This window comes from Propithecus coquereli, unplaced genomic scaffold, assembly GCF_000956105.1.
Source record: "Propithecus coquereli isolate 6110/MARCELLA unplaced genomic scaffold, Pcoq_1.0 Scaffold435, whole genome shotgun sequence".
In the NCBI taxonomy this organism is placed as follows: domain Eukaryota; kingdom Metazoa; phylum Chordata; class Mammalia; order Primates; family Indriidae; genus Propithecus; species Propithecus coquereli.
The window spans coordinates 604,860-618,499 of record NW_012150119.1 but is presented as its reverse complement, the minus strand read 5'-3'; the positions used below and the strand labels follow the sequence as shown (position 1 = coordinate 618,499).

General features: G+C 38.9%; 1 protein-coding gene across 3 annotated transcripts in view; it reads left to right on the top strand.

Moving 5' to 3' along the window:
- The window catches only part of LOC105818068 (myosin-8), a 29,682-nt gene extending 17,153 nt beyond the window's left edge, over positions 1–12,529 (top strand). For 2 of the 3 annotated variants that reach the window (XM_012653938.1, XM_012653937.1), the window contains exons 21-38: positions 1,705–1,947; positions 2,035–2,211; positions 2,294–2,439; positions 2,526–2,616; positions 2,714–3,103; positions 3,530–3,656; positions 4,254–4,372; positions 4,496–4,692; positions 6,146–6,329; positions 6,413–6,578; positions 6,676–6,800; positions 7,744–8,052; positions 8,770–8,973; positions 9,963–10,088; positions 10,181–10,351; positions 10,538–10,642; positions 11,202–11,297; positions 12,251–12,400. In XM_012653938.1, the coding sequence (XP_012509392.1) occupies positions 1,705–1,947; positions 2,035–2,211; positions 2,294–2,439; positions 2,526–2,616; positions 2,714–3,103; positions 3,530–3,656; positions 4,254–4,372; positions 4,496–4,692; positions 6,146–6,329; positions 6,413–6,578; positions 6,676–6,800; positions 7,744–8,052; positions 8,770–8,973; positions 9,963–10,088; positions 10,181–10,351; positions 10,538–10,642; positions 11,202–11,297; positions 12,251–12,400 (3,126 nt within the window). Of the gene's footprint in view, positions 1–1,704; positions 1,948–2,034; positions 2,212–2,293; positions 2,440–2,525; positions 2,617–2,713; positions 3,104–3,529; positions 3,657–4,253; positions 4,373–4,495; positions 4,693–6,145; positions 6,330–6,412; positions 6,579–6,675; positions 6,801–7,743; positions 8,053–8,769; positions 8,974–9,962; positions 10,089–10,180; positions 10,352–10,537; positions 10,643–11,201; positions 11,298–12,250 lie in introns of all 3 variants that reach the window. The other variant, XM_012653936.1, reaches the window with a different exon arrangement.
- Positions 12,530–13,640: the final 1,111 nt, after the last annotated feature.

The following is a 13,640-nucleotide window of genomic DNA, read 5'->3' as shown; positions in this document are numbered from 1 at the left end:
ATAGTTACCATCAATGAGTGAGTATGTGTTGAGTGTATTACCATTAAAAATAAAAGCATTAAGCAGTAAAGCTCAAGAAGAAAAAAAAGAAAAGAAAAGCAGAAGAACCCTAGGAAATCCCCATTATATTCCATTTAAACATATTTAAACATTTAAAAACAAAACAAACACTGGGAAGTTAAAAAAAATTCCCCAGGCAAGAGTAATCTAATAAGTTACACTTATTTTTATTTGAGTCCTTTAATTAGTCAATTAAAAAAACTTTATTGTCTCTCAGAATTCCATGTTGTCATATAGTCTAAAATTTGTTTTGATAATTATGGGGGGAGAGGAGAAGATCTGATAAAGCAAATGTGGCAGAATGTTAACAACTGGTGAATCTAGTTTCATGATTATCACTGTTGATTCTATTTTTTTTTTCTAACTTGTTATATGGGTTTGAAAATTTTCAAAATTTATGAGGTTCTATATAGGTTTTCCATATCAACCAGGATTAGAAGGTGAACAGTAAAACAAAAGCAAAAGCAAACAAAAACACAGAAACAGAAAGAGCTAAGAACAGCTCATCAACTTTTCCTTCAATAGAACTGTTCTGAGTAAAAGAACCTCTGCCTGGTCAACTCTACAACTCTCTGAGAATTATGATACAGTTTAGGCCTACTGCTTGTATTGCATATAAAAATAAAACAAAACCAACCAAAGTTATAGAGAACATTTTTGGGACACTGGGGAAATCTGAAGATAGACTGTATATTAGAAAATATTACTGTATCAATGACAATATCTTTATTTGTAATGATGGTATTGTAGGAGAATGTTCATGTTCTTAGGAGAGAAATGGTGAAATATCATATCTGCCATTTACTTTCAAATGATTGGGGGGAAGTATGTGTATGTTTAGAGAGAAAAAAACAAATATGATAAAATGTCTACAACTTGAGGATTTAGGTAAATGGTACATGGCAACTTATTGTACTATTCATACAGCTATTCTGTAGGTTTAACACTTTTCAAAATAAAAAATTGGGGTAAAAGTTTCAAAAAATAAAATTGATTTTGAGACTAATAGTTAATTCTTTAAATGGAAATGTAAATTGTGGACGATTATAGCACTATCATGGGCTATCAGGAAGGTTTTAGTGTATAAAAATGCTGCATGGAAATGTATTTAAATTATTTTTCTTCTTTTTCTTTTTTTAACTCAATCTAGCAATTAGTTGTTTGAGGAGGGTAGGGAATGATCAAAAACAAAACTAACCAATTTAGCTAAATCATGATCTTTAAATATTACAGTTGAAAAGCTCTCAGCAATCATCTATTCCAATCCCCTTATTTACAAATGAAAAAACTGAGAATAAGAATAAAGCAATTCACCCAAGGTCATACAAATGGAGGCAATACCGGGGCAAGAACTCAGGCATCCCTTTGCCCTGTCTAGAGGTCCTTCCACACTTCTACACACTATTTTTTAAACAGTAAAATGACTCAAACCCAATCATTTTGCAAACTAGTTTGTTTCTAAAGTCACAGTCTCCTTTCTAATTAGCTGCATTTCTCCAGGCCATGTAACAATGTTCAATTTAGTTGAACTTACATTCATACTGACAAATTTAACAGAATTCAGGAAAACACCATTATTTTTGCATGAAAACAATTTTCAAAATAAGAAACAAACTCTAAATATCTGAATAAATCTCTTCACAGGAAGCAGATAGCTTGGCTGATGCAGAGGAAAGGTGTGAGCAACTGATTAAAAACAAAATCCAGCTCGAGGCCAAAATCAAGGAGGCGACTGAGAGAGCTGAGGAGGAGGAAGAGATCAATGCTGAGTTGACAGCCAAGAAGAGGAAACTGGAGGATGAATGTTCAGAACTCAAAAAAGACATTGATGACCTTGAGCTGACACTGGCCAAGGTTGAAAAGGAGAAACATGCCACAGAGAACAAGGTATGAACCATATTCTACAATACTGTATAGGGGTTCTGCCACCAAGTTGTTTTCTAGGGGAAATAATCTCTTTCTTAACTTTTGTAGGTGAAAAACCTCACAGAAGAGATGGCAGGCCTGGATGAAACCATCGCAAAGCTGACCAAGGAGAAGAAGGCCCTCCAAGAGGCCCACCAGCAGACCCTGGATGACCTGCAAGCAGAAGAGGACAAAGTCAACACCCTGACCAAAGCTAAAGCCAAGCTAGAGCAGCAAGTGGATGACGTAAACCCACTTTTTTATATCCTTTTGAAAGATTTTTTTAACATATACTTTCAATTTTTTAACATATTTACTTTCTCATTAGCTTGAAGGGACTCTAGAGCAAGAAAAGAAACTTCGAATGGACCTAGAAAGAGCAAAGAGGAAATTGGAGGGTGACCTCAAATTGGCCCAAGAATCAACAATGGATATAGAAAATGACAAACAGCAACTTGATGAAAAGCTTAAAAAGTAGGAGCCTTTTAGAAAAAAAATTCTATGTGGTATCATCTTTTAATTCATATGAGTATTAATATGTCTTGTTCTTCTGTCTAAAGGAAAGAATTTGAAATTAGCAATTTGATAAGCAAAATTGAAGATGAGCAAGCAGTAGAAATTCAACTACAGAAGAAGATCAAAGAGTTGCAGGTTTGTTATCTCACCTCTATTTTTTCTGCACACCAAAAAAAAAAAAAAACCCTGAAGTTGTGATGAGTTTATGCTAATGTGCTTCTTTCACGCCTAGGCCCGCATTGAGGAGCTGGAGGAGGAAATCGAGGCAGAGCGGGCCTCCCGGGCCAAAGCAGAGAAGCAGCGCTCTGACCTCTCCCGGGAACTGGAGGAGATCAGTGAGCGGCTGGAAGAAGCTGGTGGGGCAACTTCTGCCCAGGTGGAGTTGAACAAGAAACGGGAGGCTGAGTTCCAGAAAATGCGCAGGGACCTGGAGGAGGCCACCCTGCAGCATGAAGCCACAGTGGCTGCTCTTCGGAAGAAGCACGCGGACAGTATGGCCGAGCTCGGGGAGCAGATTGACAACCTGCAGCGGGTCAAACAGAAGTTGGAGAAGGAGAAGAGTGAGCTGAAGATGGAGATTGATGACCTTAGCAGCAACGCAGAGGCCATTTCCAAAGCCAAGGTACCCAATACTGTCTTTAAATGAAGGTAATAACTTACAAAAACACCCATTGTTCTCTGTCATTAAATATTGTTTGCAGGCATTTTATAGCACTATTCAAATATTTTCTATCCTAATATATTCCATTCTACTTAGTTTTTTTTTAAATGTTGTTTATGATCCATTAGGATGATTTCAAAATCCACTTTAAGCCCAAGTGTCGGTATCCTTGGGATAAACGAATAGTCTCCAGCAATGACCAGTTTAGGGACATTATACAAACTCACTATGCTTAAGTTCTGGCATGGTCCACAGAGTTGACATCACAACTTTCTACTCACAATTGACATAAATTTATTCACTCTAAAACTATTTTAAGATCAAGTTTTTTACTTGATTCTTTTACTATATTCGATGTGTAATCTTTCATTGCCACATGTCCTATAGGGAAACCTTGAAAAGATGTGCCGCACTCTAGAAGATCAGGTGAGTGAACTTAAGACCAGGGAAGAAGAGCAGCAGCGGCTGATCAACGACCTGACAGCGCAGAGAGCACGCCTGCAGACTGAAGCAGGTAAAGCCACCTCCTCTGGGTCCCCAAACCATGGACTAAATAAAAAAGGATTCCAGGGATTCTAATAAACAGCAATACTCCCATGTTAGAGAGAAATAAACAATCAAAATTTACTGAGAAGTTCAAAAAGAAAAAAAAAGCAAGACTGAGCAGACAAGTTTACTTGTTACACTCTTACGGCAATTTTATTTTTAAATCTCCAGTTCTAACCAGAAGCAGATAAAGTATCTCTTTATATTTACACACACACACACACCCACACACACAGGTTGAGTACCCCCAATCCAAAAATCCAAAATCTGAAATGCTCCAAAATCTAAAGCACCAACGTGAACCCAAAGGTAATGCTCATTGGAGAATTTCGCATTTCATATTTTCAGATCAGAGATGCTGAACCAGTAAGTATAATGCAAATATTCCAAAATCTGAAAAAATGTGAAATCTGAAATACTTCTGGTCCCAAGCATTTTGGATAAGGGATGCTCAATCTGTGTATGTGTGTACACACACACACACATACACACATATATGTGTATATAACAGCTTTAGGTTTATTTTCATGCCATTAAAAAATGCCTTTACTTCTTATATTCTTAGGTGAATATTCCCGACAATTAGATGAGAGAGATGCTTTAGTCTCTCAGCTTTCAAGGAGCAAACAAGCATCTACTCAGCAGATTGAGGAGCTGAAACGTCAGCTAGAGGAAGAAACTAAAGTGAGTTTTGCCAAACATAGTCTTGACTAATCAAATCAAACATGCCCAGTTGGGTTCTACTTAAGGCGTATAAATTAAATATCACTACTAAATACATGAATTTAAGTCACTGAACTTCGACAGGCCAAGAACGCGCTGGCCCACGCCCTGCAGTCCTCCCGCCACGACTGTGACCTGCTGCGGGAACAGTATGAGGAGGAGCAGGAAGCCAAGGCCGAGCTGCAGAGGGCAATGTCCAAGGCCAACAGTGAGGTTGCCCAGTGGAGGACCAAATATGAGACGGACGCCATCCAGCGCACCGAGGAGTTAGAGGAGGCCAAGTATGTTGTGTCCACTCCAGAAGAGGAAAAAGACATGGTCTCTTAGCTGCCCAACTTAGCAACTCCCAGAAACAGCTGTGATGATAACGATAACATAACAACAGCAAAAGCTAACATTTAATGAGTACATACTGTGTGTCAAGTACTATATATACATCAACTCATTTAGTTTTCATATTATGTTGTTATCATTATTCTTATCCCCATTCTGCAGATGAGAAAATCAAGGCTATGAGATATTAACCAACTAACCCAACAGCATATGCTTAATACATGGTATGGCTGGGATTGGAACCAGACATTCCGATTCCAAAGCCCACCTTCTTAATCATTGAATAGACAGATATACATCTTAAAACTGATGTTGGAGGCCACCAAACCATACATAATGTCTAGTTTTGGTTTAAAGCCTTAGTCTTTGTATAGACCAAAGGAGACTTTCAAGTAGATCTTCTTGGGCATCAGAGCTAAAGACTTTTCTCTACCTTAAGGATGTGTACTTGGCACACAATTGGAAGTGAAGCAAGAACGTAGACAATTTAGAAAAAAAAAAAATCTGCCTTTGCTTAAATTGCATGAATTGTCCTGATTTATCCATTAATTTCTTTCTCTGGTGAGACTGCCCAAATATATATGATTAGAAGAAACTGGCTATTCTCTGGGGAAAAAGTACATATTAATAAAATGAAATGGAAAGTCTGAGAAAGCAAATGAATGTGCTCAGTATATTTTTGCCAATTAAAATATCTAGTTAGCCTCAAATCTTTTTTGAAATGAGAAGCAGGCCAAGTGTGGTGGCTCACATCTATAATCTCAGCACTTTGGGAGGCCAAGGCAGGAAGATTGCTTGAGGCCAGGAGTTTAAGATCAGCCTCATCTCTACAAAAAAAATAAATAAATAATTTTAAAAATTAAGAAAGTACTTTCAGAACTCCCAGTTACCATCCTCCCACCAAAATGTTAAATAAGCCAAAATGTCTTCATGCCAACAGAAAAGATAATGATCGAAGACAAACAAAACCCTTGCCTCACACCATGTATGAAAATTAACTCAAAATGGATCAAGTGAGACCCTGTCTCTAAAACAAAAAAGAAATGAGAAAGGATATATAAATCAATCAGTAAAGTTATCCTAGCTAGTCATTTTCCACAACCATACTTAATCAGAAGTCTTAAAAAATCCTGAATTACATATGTAGTAAGGCACATAAAATGGCAGCACCGACAGTGGCCTCTAAGAATTCAAAAACATATCAAGGACTTGAATCCAACTGTTCACCACGTTGGAACTTTTCATACAGTTTGTCAATCTAGCAAGAAGTTCTGTCTGCCAGAATTTTGAAAACCATATGTTACTTGCCAATATAGAAATAGGACTGAAAAGGGACCGAGGAGATTATCACTTTGCTCCTGGTCTTAGCCACTCTCCTTGACTGCCTGGCTAACTTTTCAGGAGGAAGCTAGCCCAGCGTCTGCAGGAAGCTGAGGAACATGTAGAAGCCGTGAACGCCAAATGTGCTTCCCTTGAGAAGACAAAGCAGCGGCTCCAGAATGAAGTTGAAGACCTCATGCTCGATGTGGAAAGATCTAATGCGGCCTGTGCAGCTCTGGATAAGAAGCAAAGGAACTTTGACAGGGTGACCCAGCCTGCATAAACTTTATCAATGTTGTATTGGTCTTCCTTTCTCCTTGCATCAGCTAATGACTTATTGTTTTTCAGGTCCTATCAGAATGGAGGCAGAAGTATGAGGAAACTCAGGCTGAGCTTGAAGCGTCCCAGAAGGAGTCTCGTTCTCTTAGCACTGAGCTCTTCAAGGTGAAGAATGCCTTTGAGGAATCCCTGGATCAACTTGAAACGCTAAAGAGAGAAAATAAAAACCTACAGCGTGAGTCCTCATAACCTTACATACCCCACGTAGCCCAGAAGGACATTTCCATGTTGCCATTTTTCTGACCACTCCTCCCTTCTCTGTTCACCCACAGAGGAGATTTCTGATCTCACTGAGCAGATTGCAGAGGGAGGAAAGCAAATTCATGAATTGGAGAAAATAAAGAAGCAAGTGGAACAAGAGAAATGTGAAATTCAGGCTGCCTTAGAGGAAGCAGAGGTACATATTACCCTGTATTATGCCGTGGGGAAAAAAAATATCGAAGACAAACATTGGTTGAGTGAAAACACTCAAACTGGGCAATGGTACTGTGAGATGAATACCTTATTGTGAAGCTGGGGACAATTTAAACTTGTAGGACCTTTATGAAAGGCAATTTGGCAATAGTTATCTAAAGCCTTGAAAATGAAAATACACTGACCCATTAATTCTATTTCTAAGAATTTATACCAAGAAAATAATCTTAAATGAAGCCAAATCTTTAAGACAAAGATGTCCAATCTAAGAAGAAAAATAAACAAATTATTTTGAAATTATTAGAGAACAGCCCTATGATAGAATTTTATATAGACATTAAATATGATTATTATGGGGAAATATTTACAGTAGACATTAATTTTTAAAGATATAAATTTGCATATATAATATAATTTTGATTACATAAAAATATATAGAAGTAGGACAAAAGACTATAAAAAATACACCACACTAAAATGGCTACCTCTGAGTGGGGGCACAATGGGTAGTTTTTTCTCTGTCTTTATGTATTGCCTCACATTCTACAATTTACTCAGGAAAAAATATCAACATATTTTAAAACTGATAGTTTCTAGACCAGGGATTAGTATATCACACATGAACATTTTAATTTATTAAACAGATTGAGAGTTCATATTTACCACACATATGTTTAATCATATAATTTTGTTAGTACTAATATTAATAATATTTGTAAACACAAAGCACCTTTATTACAGAGCTTCCCTATATAGTCTGTGACTTAATAAACAAAAGAATGATTTACCTAACAAACTCCTGGAACTACTGTATTATACTTTGTAAAATCAGACAAACTGATACTAGTAAGAATTTGGCTCACAAGGGAATATACTCCAAATATTCAAGTTCTTTTCCATTATTAATTGTTCACCGTTTCGTTAAGGCATCCCTTGAACATGAAGAAGGGAAGATTCTGCGCATCCAGCTTGAGTTGAACCAAGTCAAGTCTGAAATAGATAGGAAAATTGCTGAAAAAGATGAGGAAATTGACCAGCTGAAGAGAAACCACATTAGAGTTGTGGAGTCGATGCAGAGCACGCTCGATGCAGAGATTAGAAGCAGAAATGATGCTCTGAGAGTCAAGAAGAAAATGGAAGGAGATCTGAATGAAATGGAAATCCAGCTGAACCACGCCAACCGCTTGGCTGCAGAGAGCTTAAGGAACTACAGAAACACCCAAGGGATCCTGAAGGTAAATGGGTCCACATCAGCCTCTTAGAGGAGTCAGGGAAGCTCCTACTTGTCTTCCATTCTCCAAAACACCTTGTTAAACCATCCTTTTTTTCCATTTAACAAATTATACAGCTGATAGCCCAGAGGTAGCCAAATTAAATACATATAGAACATATTTTTAAGGAAATTTTATGTAGAAAAACAAACAGAAGCCCAGAGATTAAGGTAAAACATGAGAGGAAGTACAAAGACTTGGCCACCAGACAAGCCTGAGGTTGAGTCCTCAGGCTTTGTTTAGTCCTAGTTTGTTTTGTCCTAGTTTTGTCACTTGCTAGCTGCCCGATTTTAGGCAAGTTATTTAACCTCTCAGAACTCTGTTTCTTGTTCTTCAAAATAAAAATGAAACTATCCACCTAACAGGGTTACTGTGAGGATCAAATGAAATAACAGATGTAAACTACTGGGTAGAGTGTACAGAAAATGCCCCATAAATGATAGACATTAGTGACTCACACATGAAACAATAATCACTTAATGGCAGAAATAGAACAAGAATCTGTATCTCCTGATAATTCTCTTTCACCCTAAGCAAATGACATCACCATTCTCAGGTACATTCAAATGTCAGGCATATAATCTCCTGTTTCTGGCACAAATACATTCTTCCAGTTAATCTCCTGGGATATTCACATTTTCTTCAGAACATCTAAGGCCTTTTTTTCTTTTAACTTAACAGGAAACCCAGCTCCACCTGGACGACGCTCTGCGGGGCCAGGAGGACCTGAAGGAGCAGCTGGCCATGGTTGAGCGCAGAGCCAACCTGCTGCAGGCCGAGATCGAGGAGCTGCGGGCCACGCTGGAGCAGACGGAGAGGAGCAGGAAGATCGCAGAGCAGGAGCTCCTGGACGCCAGTGAGCGCGTCCAGCTCCTGCACACCCAGGTGAGACCCTCACACCAAACAAATGCCAGTACTGGTAAGTGATGAATCAGAATTATAATATGAAACTACCCCATTTTTATAAATATGTGTGTATAAACACGCACGGGGTATATGCTTTAAAATATTCACTGCAGTAATTTTGGAGTGATGGGATTATGGGTGATGTCTTCAGTGTATGTTCTTATTTGTCTTTTTGGATTTTCTACCCCCAAAAAAGGCTACTACGTTTTTATTTAAATATAAAGTCTGGCTTTTTAGATTATTTTGGGAACCATGAGGTGGAATAAACTTGAGTAAAGACGGCTGCCGACTCCAAAATCTGCAAATGTTCCACATAGTGATTCTCATCAGGGGCACTTACGCATTTAGCGTTGTGTTCACTGTCCATGTACCTTGAAGGACACTTAGCATCCCCGACTTGCCCAGGCATTAAAGGCAGTAGGACCCCCTGGTCATTCTGACAACCAAAAATATCCACCCCCAAACATTTTCAAATACCTGTTGAGGCAGTATTACTCCCCTTTGAGAACCACTGAGTTGAAATTTTAAGAATACGTTTTCATAAGGTATTATAAATTCACTATTCTCCAAGGGAACAAAGCATGAAAGTTCACAGAGAATAGATTCCTTCTAACTGAGAAACTGTCAGTGCCAGGTACTCACAAAAAGAAATCTATTCTTTTCTAACACCTCCAGCCTTTTAAGGATAGAATAACTAGTGATGTCTGGTTGAAATATAATTGAAAGAGCAATTAATTAATGTCTATTACAGGCATTCTTAAACCTCAGAAGTCCTCACGCATAAATCAAATGGACACTGGGGAAGAGGGTTACAGCCTTGCAAATGATTAGTATTTTCCACTGAACAAATATTTAAAGTTTAGTGAAATGTTGCCAGCAGGTCCCTTACAAGAACCAACAAGTAAGACATTTGTAAAGTCCCAAGAGGGCAAATTGCAAATCTTGTAAATTTCCGCTATTTTTAACAGAATACCAGCCTCATCAACACCAAGAAGAAATTGGAAAATGATGTTTCACAACTCCAGAGTGAAGTGGAAGAAGTAATCCAAGAATCACGAAATGCAGAAGAGAAGGCCAAGAAGGCCATCACTGATGTGAGTGACAGTCGCATTTCTCCATTAATTTAGCAGTGAGATTTTCTGACATCTATAGCTTTCTTGATGTTCTTGATTTATTTGCTATGTAGGCTGCCATGATGGCCGAGGAGCTGAAGAAGGAGCAGGACACCAGCGCCCACCTGGAGCGGATGAAGAAGAACATGGAGCAGACGGTGAAGGACCTGCAGCACCGTCTGGATGAGGCTGAGCAGCTGGCGCTGAAGGGCGGGAAGAAGCAGATCCAGAAACTGGAGGCCAGAGTGGGTGTCCCATTCTCTCTGAATCTGAGAAGGGAAAAACGGCACTCCTTCTTCCCTTCTCTCTTCCTGTATATGGACTCCTATTCTCATCCTGAGACTGGGGACACCCACCCCATACCTTCAGTAGGTCCTAGGCTAATTAATATCCCCCAAGATTGACTGCATAAATATTTTTCTTGTTTGCAGGTACGTGAGCTTGAAGGAGAGGTTGAAAATGAACAGAAACGTAATGCCGAGGCTGTCAAAGGTTTACGGAAACATGAGAGAAGAGTAAAGGAACTCACTTACCAGGTAAAGGGAATAGCTTTCTAGAATATCCAGTCTTCTTCCCCAAAGGGAAAATAAAAAGCTGATGACTATTTATGTGGCACTTGAAAACAGATACACATTAAGTCAGTGCATATAAGGGGTAAAAGACACAGTTGCCTATCATAGACCTATACTAAATCAGGAAGATTAGGGAAGCCTTTAGAAAATAGCATGAGAAGAAAGAGCATCGCTTTTAAAACCACATAAACTAGGTATCAGTCCTAGTTTGGCCTCTCTTGCTTTTTGAACTGTAAGCTACTTAACACTCTAAACCTCAGTTTCTTCAGCTGTAAAATAGGGATAACAGCATCTACTGTCCAAGGTAAGGAGGTAAGAATTAGAGATCTGTGTCATTCCCTACTATAGCACCTGCACATTGAAACATTTAACAAGAGTGCTACTGTTAATTCTATAAAGAAAGCTTTGGAGTTGATCAAGTTTACCCCAGATCAATCTGCCCATCTTACCAAATATTTCTTTTACCACCCACAGTAGGCTTGTTTTTCTGGGTTGAATGCAGATTGTTTTTTCAAACTTTCAGACTGAGGAAGACCGCAAGAATGTTCTCAGGCTGCAGGACTTGGTAGATAAATTACAGGCGAAGGTGAAATCATACAAGAGACAAGCTGAGGAGGCTGTAAGTATCTTCAAGCCCTTGAGGAAAGAAGCAAACTTCTTTTGGAATAGAAAGTGTGTTAAAAGAATGTGTTAAGAAGGAAGGAGACAAAGTAAAAATCTACCACTCATATTTTGAGAGGGGTGATTTTACAAATGAATTTATGCCCCAAATCCTAATTATAGAGTAAGACTGCAAGAGAAGGTATTTTTATTATTAAGCAATTTGTAAGGATTGGGGAGAAAAAGTTCCAAATAACCCACCTTATGTGATATCTGCAATGAATATACAGTAGAAACTCTAATTAACACCAAGATAAATATTCCTGTCCCTCTAGACATAAACAAAATCAAGTATTCTCAAAAGCCAAACATCAATCTTTTGGGACTGACTTATTCACTCACTATCAGTGTCATCAGCAGGGACCCCTCCCCAAGTTTGCTGTAGCTACTATGAGAACATGCTGGAAGTTTCTCCACCTACACTTTTCCTGCTTGTTCCTCCATTCTTCCAGACATATGTAATAGGTAGGAAGCAGGAAAGAAGAAAGGGAAAGGCATAAATGGTAATAAGCCAAATCAACAGAAGAAGACTTTCTTCCTGGCTCCACTCTTTCCCTTTCTCTATACAGTGGAGTCAAAATATACGGCAGAAAAATATTTTAAGTGGGATTCCCCCAAAGCTACAATGTGACCTTACATTTACTTACTGAACTCCACAAGGATGCATGGGTCTCCTTCTCCTTTCCACTCAGGACATATATGAGGCTGTCCTCCACTTCAAAACTATTTCTCCTTTCATCCTTTAAAATCAAATACGTAATTACAGTTACAAATCCTGTCTAGATTTGAAGTCAGATATGGCAAACAGACCATAAGAAGGAAATATTTGATTTGAGGAAATAATCCTGCCTGGTGACAAGTGCAAATGAGAACCACAAAGTCTAATTCTCACAATTTTATCTCTATTCTTAGGAGGAACAATCCAATGCTCATCTGTCTAAATTCCGCAAGCTCCAACATGAGCTGGAGGAGGCAGAGGAACGGGCTGACATTGCCGAATCCCAGGTCAACAAATTGCGAGTGAAGAGCAGGGAGGTTCACACAAAAATCAGTGCAGAGTAAGCACACCTGCCTGATGCTGCCAAGTGGCTGAAGAAATGCACAAAATGTGCTATTTTTGGTCATTTGCTTTATGATGTTTATTTTTCCCTTAATGCAGAATAAATAAAAACTACAGTAAATTCATAAATTAAACCAGACTTTCATTTTTTATTTGCAAAGTTATTTACGCTCACCGTTCTCGCTTAGCTATTAATTTTTAATATTACATATGGCTTTGCAGAGCACTCAGTATTTTGTACCTCTACCTTTCCCACCTACCCCTACCCCTCCACCCCCCCGACACACACACACAAATGTCTTTTGCTGGGCTTGTTTTTATCAAATCTCTCTAGATTGTTACAAATTACTAAGAAAAACACTCCATGAGGCTTCCCCTTTAGATGGGGCAATTTACTCATTTACTCACTCCACGAATAGATACTGAGCATCTGCTATGTGCCAGACACTGCTCCAAGTCCTGTGGGTACAGCACTGAACAAAACATAGTTCCTGCTCTCGGGGATCTTATATTCCACAAGGAGAGAAAGGCAATAAATAAACACATAACTATGTAATATGTCAGATGGTAAGTGGTACTGGGAAATAAAGGAGGTGGGAGGCAGTTACTCTTTTAGAGAGAGTAGTCAGAGAAGGCCTCTCTAGTAAGAAGACATTTGAGAAGAGACCCATAGGAAGCAACAGAGTAAGCCAAGAAGGTACATAATAAGTGCAGAGCATTTCTGGGCAGAGAGAACAGAAAATGCAAAGGCTCCATGGCAGGGGCAGGTGGGCACGTTGCAGGAACAAGGATGAGGCCAGCAGGGCTGGAGGAGAACGAGCAAGATAGACACTTATGACATAAGAGAGGAACCAGGGAACCAGACCATGTAGGGCCCCAGGTCCACTCTAAGGATGCTTGCCATTTCTCAGAGTGAGGTGGGACAGCCTTGGAGGGTTTTGGGCAGAGAAGTGATATTAATATGCATTCTGAAAGAATCACTCTGGCTGCTATGTTGAGAATAGACTGAAGCGAGCAAAGGTAGAAACTGAGAAACTAGTTAGGAGCCTATTGCAAAATAAAATATAAAAAGTGACAGAGGCTTAGACCAGAAAAACAGCATTGGCAGATGGTAAGTGGATGGATTCTGGATTTATTGAAGGCAGCATACATAGGATTTTCAAATAGACTGGATGAGAGACAGAGAGGGAGAGAAAGAATGAACTTATGAAAACAGGGATGAGGGCTAAGACAAGAAAGGCT